This window comes from Agelaius tricolor, unplaced genomic scaffold, assembly GCF_023055355.1.
Source record: "Agelaius tricolor isolate 1412-34295 unplaced genomic scaffold, bAgeTri1.0.p SCAF_11, whole genome shotgun sequence".
Classification (NCBI taxonomy): Eukaryota; Metazoa; Chordata; class Aves; order Passeriformes; family Icteridae; genus Agelaius; species Agelaius tricolor.
Window position 1 is genome coordinate 21,739,631 of NW_027269271.1, and position 10,696 is coordinate 21,750,326.

Sequence of the window (10,696 nt, forward strand, 5' to 3'; positions counted from 1 at the left end):
TACAACTGCCTAAAAGGGTTTGAAGTGAGGTGGGTTTGGTCTCTTCTCCCAGCTAATGAGCAATGAGACAAGAGGAAATGCAATTTGCACCAGGTTTGGCTTTGATACAAGCAAAGATTTGTTCACTGAAAGGGTGGTTGGGCATTGAAACAAGCTGCCCAGGGAAGCATTACAATTATTATCCAGGAAGTATTAAAAAAGCTATGTAGATGTGGCACTTGGGGACATAGTGCCCTCCAGGTAACTACTGTAATTAATTTTACATTTCAAGGCTAATCTAACAATTAAGGTAAGTTTTACATTAGCTTAGCCATAGCTTTACTCCTTTTCATTTGCTAGAAAAGAAAGTTTGGTTAACTTCTTACTCAGCCATGCTCATTTATATTAATTTTACTTTGAACCATATAAATGCCCCTGTTACTTATCAATGCTTTCCTGGGAAGCTGGCCTCATGTGTTATCTTGAGACTTTGGATTTTAAAAAAAATAAGCAGAAGTGATCCAGCTAAACATTACTTTCCCATATGCTCAAGGGGATTAGCTACTTTAAGAAGATATTGAAGTATTTGGTACCAAGGCTTCTGCCACATACGTTTTGCAGCTGTACAAAACAAGTTTATTACTCAAGGCATACAACTTTCACTTCTGAGTGACATAAGTAGCCCTGGGCCTCATCTTTGGTGTTGCTGGCTTTAAGCAGGACAGAACTTGTTTACAACCTGAGCTGAAGATGGTTACAAGGTCCAGTAAGAATTTAATCTTCACAGGTACATGAAGATCACAGGGCTCTAACTCCCTTACATTGTTAGGCAAGAGCTCATTACCCAAGTCCTCAGCTTTGAAGTTTAGCCCTATCACAAGCCACACTGAACTATGAAGATACACAGCAGTCACAGCTTTGGTATAACTTAGGGACAGTCATGTGCTCTGAGTTTTACATAATCACTTGAAATACAAAGATTAAAGACAAGGCTGAGCACACCTGAATACCGGATTTTATAATGTCACCCTTTTGATCCAGATCATATGACTACAATCTAATGGATAACTGGTGTATTATCACCCCCATGACATGTAATAGGAAAGACTGTGGATGAATGTGCCCAGAGTTTAAGCCTGACAGCCTGATCCTCCATCCAGCCAAGTCATGAAGAGTGTGAGGAGTACTTCATTACTTCAACATGCAAACCAAGTCTTTTTCTCTCCATTCTAACGGAGCTGTAGTAAAAGGCCTTTATGACTCAAGACATCTACAGAAAGCTTTCAGAAGTGCAGCCTGCACTGCTCCCAGGTCTCCTGATGACTACATACAAGAACAGTAGACAGTGTGCTCTTTTCACAAGTTTAATAGAGTTACAAAAGGATAGCACTGCTCTATGTAACACATGGCTAACCACAGACACGGCATTGTCACTAGGGTCAACAGGGCTTGATGTACAGATACTGATCGTTAGGATTTGCTATGAAGGTACTGTCAACAGGACAAACTTTCCTTCAAGTAAAAAAGTTACTGTTTAGAACTATAACATGATCCCTTGACTCAGATGCAATGACTTAATCAAAGTTCAGTAACTGATACTTGCTCTTTACGTAAGGCATACTAGTTTCCACTCAGGCTGAATGTTTATTTCTGCTTGGCGAAATACTCTTTACTTTTCTGAACATCAGGCTTGATTGTGTCACTCCCAGGCTTCCAGCCAGCAGGGCACACTGAAATGATAAGAATGTTTAAGTCTTACTAGCTGTTCCTGCAGAACATGTTTTACAAAACATTAAAGCAAAGTAGCAACTCAGAACATGTACAGATCTTTGCAACATACAGACAGTGCATTCAATGTCACATGATGTTTTGTTTTGCTTGTTTGTATTTCTTTACTGGGCAGTAACACCCAGACCAGGTTTCTGCCCAGGCACAGTGGGCCCTTTACACAAGCACCTCTCCCAGCCCCACTTAAAAGCTTCTGGGAAGTTTGATAGCAAAGGTAACACCAACTCCAGCAGCCAGGTCAGAAAGGCTCCAACACCACACTTCACTTATCTCCTTGGATCCAGTCAAGTCTGTATTCCCCTTATCTTTAATCCACTCTGGTCCAGCCCTGCAGCTGAATGGGGCAGGGGAAAAAGCGTTCAACTGTCACTGGTTCCCCTACATGGCTATCAAAAAGCCACCATATGATGAAGAGGTTATATGGTCTCAAACTTCTAGCAGCTCCTTGAGCAGCATTTTTTGAACAGTATTCCTTCTTTACTGTCATGGAATGCTGGATGCTAGCTCCACTCAGGACTGGCAATTTTAGCCACAGGATGCTCAGCTTCTGAGTGTTGCTACACATCTTACTCTGGTCTGTCCTGATTTAGATGTGACTGCAGTCCTAAAGTTCTAAAGGAAAACCTTTTGCCAGGTTTTGACTACTCAAAAGTACAGTAAACCCCTAAAGACTTAATTTGCATGACATGTGACCCCTCCATCATCAAATGCTTGATATGTCTCCTCACTAACATATATTTATATGCCACAGTCACGAGAGCAGCTCATTTTAATAAAACCTGCCACTGATTTACCACTTCTGAAGCACAGTGAGTATGACCAGCAGCAACACATGTCATCAGTTAATGACAACTGAAGACTACTAACACCTGCTTAGCAATTTTGAATTTCTCTAACTTGGTTCTAACTTTTTATCCGCGGTGTCCTTTTTTTCTTTCACACTTGCAGAAAAGCTAGCAGTATCAAACACCTTATTCTGCCTGAACTATGGGACAGAGACTCTCATCCATTTTACCCTCACTATATATTGACAGAAAGATCAGTAGACTTTCAGGAATTTAAGTAGTTTGTCTAACAGGCTGCATAAAACACTACATTACCAAATCTGAGAGCAGAATCTAAATCAAGCTTACTCTTACAGGCTAAGTTACTACATGTTCTTAATTTCTGTCTCAAGTATGTTCTGTGTCTAATTGAAAGAGGCAACTTCTATGTGCTGGACAAGACATCTATCACCAAATTGATTTAGGTGAAATCTCAGCATGAGCAAGTACTCAAGGGATAAATAATTGGAATAGGATAAAGCATTATGGTGTCCTTCAACAAGCAGATTTACAGAACCAGCTGCACTTCAACAGTCACAATTACCTGCAGTGCACAGATTGATACATGTACTTCGTACCTTTCAGTGACCCTTGATTTAATCTGCCTAGTTAATACTGCTCTTTAGAGAAAACATGAAATTAAAAAGCTCTCTTACCTTCTCCATGTTTATCTGTAAACTGGAAGGCCTGGACAAGTCTGAGGGTTTCATCAACAGAGCGGCCAACAGGAAGATCATTGATTGTAATCTGCCTCAAGATCCCCTTCTCATCAATTATGAACAGACCCCTAAAAACAAACAAAAACCAGCCCTGAAATTAAGCACAGCTTTTGAAAGGCTGATTAGACTGACATGAGTTTCAAAACCTCAGGTTCACTATTTGATTATGGCACTGTTCGTACCATTTACTGTGACCTCTTCCTAGCAACCAACACCTTGGTGCAGGCACAGCAATGAAACAGTAGCAGCTGTAAACCCAACAGGAACTAGGAGGGCCAGGAGCCAAGTCAAAGCACTGACACGGGAAGATACTACTCAAGGAAGATACTAGTAGGGAAAAAAAAGGAAGAGAAACCCAAGGGAAAAACTCAAGGAGAGACATTCTCACATTAAAAAAAACTCACTACATACTGTTCTCAAAAAGACAACAAACAACAGCTCATCAGTCCTCCAACATCAGGTTAGGAGTTAGCAGAAGCTCAGCTCCCTCGGCAACTTTTATGAAGAGCAGACTAAAGACTTGGGGTTTAATTAATCTGCACTTTGATCACTAGATTAAGTACCTGTAATCATGTTCATGAGTATGCAGGTCTTGCATTATCACTGTTTGCAGCTCACCTGCATGAGTCTCCTGCATTGAGCAGCAGGCAGTCAAAGGGAAGCAGAATTTAACTTAAAAGCACAGGAAACCTAAGCACCACAGAGAACCAGGGACCATCTCCCCTTGCAGAAGTGTCTGACAGCCTGCAGGAGCTCACACCTACAACAGCCAATAGCTTCAGCTGGCTGCAGGTGTTCAAGTGTACACAAGCTCTGTGTTCATGTCCATGCATTGCAACATAACTTTATCAGCTCTTTCACCTCCGGCACATTACCTGTATGCAATACCTTCATCCTCCTTCAGCACTCCATAGTCTTTGGCAATGGCACGTTTTGTGTCAGAAACCAGGGGGATTTTCATAGTGCCCAAACCTCCCTGCTTCTTAGGAGTGTTGACCCTAAAAGAAGGAAAGTTTACACGTTAAAAACATGGGCAGCTCAGAATGAGGGCTCAAGGTACAACAGAAACAGATCCTTTCTGCAATATCACACTCAATCTGCCATGCAGCAACAAAAGAACAGATGCCCAGTATGCTCAGCTCTGTTCAGCAGCACCTGGCACTACCAATACTTACCAAGTGCCTTTGAATACACTCAGGACTCAGTTCCTGCAAGAACTGAGGCCAGGCAGAACAATTTGTTGGGTTAAAAGGCTGATTCTTACCAGGCAAGGTGACAGAAGTGAGAGTCAACAGAAGCTCCAATCACTTCACAGTTGATTTTCTTGAATTCATCAGCTCTGTCACTGTAGGCAATGATTTCAGTTGGACAGACAAAAGTGAAGTCCAGGGGGTAGAAGAAGAACACAACATATTTTCCTAGAAAAGCAGTACAAGCAGTTAATCTGTTAGGTTTTTAAGAAAAAACAAACAAACAAACCCCACCAAAATACAGGAAAAATCCTAAACAACCACCTTAAAACCCCACCCAACTGAACTCCCCAAACCCAGACTGTCAAATTTAACAGGGAATGCTTGTCTCTTGGGTCTACTCCCATAGGCCTGCCCCAAGTACAGCTCTGGATGTGCTACATCAGAAGACCCCTAACAGGGAAATGCCACAGACCTGAAAGGCTACCAGCCAAGGAGACATTTTAATAGGTGAGTAGTTTATACTGACTCATCACCCTGATGTAGCCTGCAGCATCATTAGAATTGTACTTCTAAAGCCATCAACCTGAGTACTTGATTACTTCAGGCTTTCCCTTTGTTTTCAGTGAAGGTTTTGTTTGACAAAGCAAACATATTGCCAGCACTCTAGAGAAAGGGACTTTGTGGGTTAGATGAAAGAATTTACTTTCCATTGACAAAGGTGAGACAGAAGATGCTGCTGTTCCACAGTCTGGAAACGTTACACCAGCCTCACTATGACTCAGGGCAACGAGCCTGAAGCAAGGTAACAGTTCAGAGGACTTTTATGCTCACTGGTAACAGTTATCACAGCTGGGACACTCAGTCATGCTGCTGACAGCCTTCTAAGCATACTGCAGCCACCACTGCACAAGTTCTGATCTTCAGTCCACTGCCAAGAAGTGGTCACTATAATTTCAAAGCCAAACCAAGATGCAAATTCAGATACCTCCAGTCCTTCCTATGACCAGCCTATCTGTGTAATTAGAGAAGTACATGAAATTACCTTTGTAGTCAGAGAGTTTGATGTCTTTGAATTGTCCATCTGGCATTACAGCCGTGGCAGTAAAGTCAGGAGCTGGTTTTCCAATGAAAGCCTTTCCTGAAGACATCTTGATTTAACCTAGACAGGAGTGAACACCAATACAGTTTAGATGGTAGTACATTTGCACCTGGAAGTAAGGATTTATTCAAAGCATTTTATCAATCTAGATTAAACACCAAAGACATTTATCAGCACTCGGTCTTGCAGCAAGGCTTAAGTGTTAAATGAGTTTTGTCACCTGGGTAGTTGAGCCACTATAGAGACTGCCAGCACTTCAAAATATATGGCTCATGGCCTCCTAAGATGCAGTAATGGTTATCTAACCATTAACAGCTCAGAGTCTGGGAAACTGCTAGCCTAGAGCTTTACTAGTACTCAGAAAACCATATCACCATGGTGGAGTAGACCTTTCAATGAGAAGAACTTTGTTCAATTTTACAAGGGAATTTAAGGCCTCAAACTTGAGCTTCCTGTTCATTCTGAAAGAAAGTAACTTCTGTTAATCCCCAGGGAATATTGCTCTGCATAACTACACTTTACCCTTTTGAACAATTCAACTCTTTTCTATTTGCAACCAGAAAGACTCTTGGCACACATGGAAATCACATTCTATGTTAATTAAAATTTCACCAAGTCTAAATCAGTACAGCTAGGTTGCTTCCCCTTTAAGTCTATTGAAAAAGAATAAAAGGGTACACAAGGACAAGAGCATGCTCCTTTCTGGCTGTCTGCCCCAAAAGCTTGTCATCTGTAATTCATCCTGTGCAGTATTACTGCTCAGTCTGGGAGTGCAGAATAACTCCTTAGACTTCCAGAGCATAATCTTTCAAACAGGCAACTCTACAAACCTAATTTCTGCAGATCACAAAATATTCTTACAAGTTATTTCACTTTGTTCTACACACTGCAGCACTGGTTGCCTCAGAGATAAAAAACACCTCTAAGGTTAGCATGAGTCTCATGTTGCTAAGGAAAGCCAAGAGCCAAGGATTGTTCCAAGTTGTGCCTGCAAGGCACCAAGTCTGTTCTAAAAAAGGTTGAGAGCACCTCATTTCTTGGCTCCCTCCCCCTTGCCAGACACTTTTTTCCTGGAGAACTAGCCCACAAGTCAAATACTTAGCTTTGAACCCACACCTAACCTTTTTAGCAATGGTTTTGCTTTTGGAAGTTTCTCTCACAAACCCTGACAGCAATGATCCACCTCTCAGTTTTAATTTTCAGAAGTGCCCACACATTCAGCATTTCTAACTCTGCAACAAAGCTCCTTATCCCCATGTTCATCCAAGGGTTTTTAGTCTTTAACTGCAACAGACTGGGAGAGAATGCGGTGGCCAGGACTAGAGATCATTTGTAGGATGCAGTGAAGTCACCTGGCAGGAGGACATCAAGAATCCCATACCCACAAATGCAGCTGTGGTTCCCAAAGTGCAATTCTGCAAGAGGGAGAGGGGACCAGCAACTGCATAGTATTTATCTGAGATGCCTCCAACTAGCAAGTTTTATCTTATAAGCAAGAGATGCTCGGCCTGGACTGCATGACCCACATTTTTATCACCGAATTACATTATTTTCTGCTATCCAAGCTCAAGGTCATCCTTTTGCTCAGTACTATGCCAGTCCTTCTATATTTGTTCCATCAGCAATCCTCTGGAGTACCTCACTAGGTATTCAAGGTCAGACTGCTCTTTGATACTTCCCCTTTCTAAATTACAAGTTACTGCCCCTTTCTCTGGTAACACTAAAATCTTTTTAGTATTTGCAGGAGACCTCGGTTGCCTCACACTTCAAGAGAACCATGTGCTTTCCTCAGAGCACCCGCTGTGACCTGCCAACCCTTCTGCTACTCCTTGTGGGGTCAGCGCGTGTTCTGCTCGGATTTTTAGCCACAGCATTTCCTAACGCGCAGAGGAGCAGACCACAGAATCATTGTTACTTCCTTTCATTCCGGAGGAAAGTACAATGAGCACCTTAAATCAAATACACTCGAATCCGGCCAGAGTATCTTTGTTGCTCATAGCCGCCGACGGCCTCAATTATCTTCAAACTGCAATTATAATGAGCCAGGCCTGCTCTCTTGAACGAGCTATTTCATACCTTTAGGGTGGCTTGAACAAAAGCGAAAGGCCGTTTCAAAATGCACCATCAACCTTCCACTCCCACCTTCAGACCGTCACAAAAATGCGGTCAGGCCACCGCGGCCGCGGTCGGGGTGCGGTACCGAACCGCGGGCATCGCGCACGGACCGCGGCACGCGTGGCGCCCAAGGGGCTCCGAGGCGACCTCCGAGCCTTCCCCCACCCACATCGCCCCTACACCGCTCTGGGACAGGGGAAGCCGCCCCCTGCATGTCCCCGAGCCAGCGCTCGGGTTTGGGTTTTTTTAAGGCTTAGAAGCGAGATGCAGCCTCGCTTGTCGGGGGAAGGGGCCGCTCGGCTCCCTGCAGGCGCTCTGAGCGCTCCCCGCGAGGGCCCTCCCCGCGGCTCCTCCCCGCGCAGCGCTGATAAAGGCCCGAGCGTTGGAAGGACTTATCTGCTCGCTCTGCCCGCCAAAAAAAGGCCAAACCAACACCAGGGAAAACTGAGCCGCTGCTGGGGGCAGCCGCAGCAGCGCAGCGCGATTCCTCGGGAGCGGGACGCGGGGAGAAAGGGCTCGCCCTACGCGCCTCGCTCAAGGGCGCATCTGCGCAGAGGGGGAGGGGAAAACGAACAAAAAACCCACCCAAAACAGTAACAAAACCCACATAAAAATAGAATGAAATGTAAAAAAAAAAACAAACCAAACCAAAACAAAAAACCAAACACTGTGCAAAGCCCCCAGCAACCCCGCGGCCCCGCACACTCACTCGGAGCGCACACCCGGTCCCGCAGACGCAATAGCAGCAGCTCGGCTCAGCTCGGCCCGGAGTGCCGCAGCCCCGCCGCGCCGCCCCCTTTATAGCAGCGCGGATCTCGCGAGCGGACGCGGCGGGGAGGGGAGGGCGGCAGCGCCTGCAAGGGCAGCATGACTTGGCAGATCTGGGGCTATCGCGGTGCGAGTGAACGCAGATCATTCCCTGGAGAGAGCCCCGGGAAGTGCCGTGGAAATATTCAATGCCGCGGTTATAAACGATTGATGGCCTTGGTGCACGAAGCGATGGCATTTTTACTGCCTTAATTGACCTAGCTATGATTATTTGAAGTCCTCAGAGGGTACGCAGGACTTTGAGAGAGAGTAAGGGACGACTGGCATGCCATTCATGTGAATTAAGTATTGGCCATTGACAGAAGTAAAACGAAACCTCTCACAAGCAGAGCAATGTGTGTTCGCAGTGTTACAGAGGTGCGGTGACAAATCTCCATCCTCTCGCTCTGCACTATCCACTGCCCCCTCTCCCTGATACTCGTTCCCAAGGCTTTCATTGATTCTTCTCCATCAATGGGAACACTGATCCCAGTCATGCAAGTCAGCAAAAGAAAGATGAAAACTAAGTTTAAAGTGCAACCGTTGAGCTTCAGTGGTAGGATGGAAGCCCTTGGAAGATACAGTTACTTCAGGGAGTTTTGCATCATTCAGTAGTGAAGCTGCTCCTGAGGAACGTGTAACCTCAGTGATTCCGCCATGAGCACCATCTTTGAATCCAAGAGTGAAGAAGCAGTTTGGTACTTTTTAAGGGCCAAATTCTGAATTTAAATGTGAAAGCTTTATTAAATAATGAATACTGAAAGCCATTAAGCCATATCAAGGACAAAAATGCTTGCTTCTGTCAAAAGTGATAAATGTGGTCACCAACTGATTTTTACTCATCTGGTTTGCAGTTTACAGTTTTGTTTCTTATAGCTGTTAAAACTTGATTATAAATTGTAATGAGTAGAAAACCACAAAGGATTAACAACTTTAAATGTTTATCATCAAGATCACTGTGTAGTGTTGCTGGGTGACCATACCCATGTGGTGGTTCACCCAGAGGTGACTCATTTTGGGATCAGGTGAAATTAATCCTTAAATAATGAAAGCAAATAACATGCATATATGGACTCAGGAAAAAATCTGCACTCACTTTCATGCAACTAACTTATCTACTTCTATTGCTATAGATAGCTTAATCTTTTACAGGAAGAAGTTTACTTTCTTAACATCAGTGTTCTCATGAGAATTGAGGTCTATATATTGAGACATGTATGTACTTCCCCATCACCTCAGGACAATGAACCTGTGAACAGATTAACCCCTGAAAGGTCAGGCAGTCCTAATCAAAACCTCCAGAACAATGTTGTCCCACTGCAACTCCAGCATGTTTACCAATGGACAAAGCAGTAATGACTTTCTCATGGTTTCTGACTCCTTTAATGCTTGTTATGTTCATTTCTCTTACTTTCAGATGCACAATATACCCACTATGCTCTGCAGGCTGTTCCAGGTTTGTGCTGTAAGCATTGCCTTTCCATTCATATGTCTGTGGCCTCATTTTGATTAATTTCTGAGCTTGTCTTTCTAGACGTCAGTTTTTGGAGGTTTTGGAATAATAATTTGTCGAGGCCACTCCTTGTTCAGCGAGCACCTGGGTTTCTGTAGTCTTTCTCAACCTTTAGATGTAGGATGCTACTTAGATTAAAACAATTATGTTTTCCAGGAAAGAAAGGGTATGTCTACCCCCGCAGGTGCTGGAAGGATGGAGTTCTCTCCCCACAGCAGTGTAATTGTGCTCTTGTGTTCTGCTAAAATAGCTGCCAGACAGGATCAGCTTGTACCTGATTAGCATGGAGCATCAGAGCCCAGCGCAGGCCTCTCTGCACCCATCCACTCAGACAGGGACACAATAAGTACTTCATCTTTCAACAAAGAGGAGCTGGCAGGCCCTGCAATGCCAGAGCAGTGAAACTACCCAAACTGGGAGCCAAACTAGCTTTCACATCCATCATTTTGATCACAGTATCTCCCACGTATCTTAGTTGGGAATGTGCCCCTGATATGCAAAACAAATGCCCTGCTGTGTGTAAAAAGAAAGGCAAAGAAACTGGACCTGTTTCAGAACATTACCACACATTTGAGTTTCCATACATTTGAGAATGGTTTTGTATAAGAGTATCAAAGATTTCCAGAATAAGATAAACTTAGCTGGAATAGTAATGGATT

At 43.9% G+C, this 10,696-nt stretch overlaps 1 protein-coding gene across 1 annotated transcript; it reads right to left on the reverse strand.

Annotated features, from left to right (window-relative positions):
• Positions 1-1,327: 1,327 nt before the first annotated feature.
• PRDX1 (peroxiredoxin 1) lies at positions 1,328-8,576 on the reverse strand. Its single transcript, XM_071436625.1, has 6 exons — positions 8,427-8,576; positions 5,546-5,662; positions 4,575-4,728; positions 4,186-4,308; positions 3,248-3,378; positions 1,328-1,709 (listed from the first exon to the last, which is right to left on the reverse strand). The coding sequence occupies exons 2-6, from the start codon at positions 5,649-5,651 to the stop codon at positions 1,624-1,626; spliced, it is 600 nt and encodes a 199-aa protein (XP_071292726.1). The 5' UTR covers positions 5,652-5,662; positions 8,427-8,576; the 3' UTR covers positions 1,328-1,623.
• Between the last annotated feature and the right edge of the window lie 2,120 nt (positions 8,577-10,696).

What these genes read in the sequence shown, in the direction of transcription:
- PRDX1 (XM_071436625.1), bottom strand. Translation starts at nt 5,651, where the DNA reads ATGTCTTCAGGAAAGGCTTTCATTGGAAAACCAGCTCCTGACTTTACT. An exon ending in GATGAAGGTATTGCATACAG is followed by an intron (nt 3,379 to 4,185) that starts GTAATGTGCCGG and finishes GTTTGTTTTTAG; the next exon opens with GGGTCTGTTCATAATTGATG. An exon ending in TACAGATAAACATGGAGAAG is followed by an intron (nt 1,710 to 3,247) that starts GTAAGAGAGCTT and finishes TTATCATTTCAG; the next exon opens with TGTGCCCTGCTGGCTGGAAG.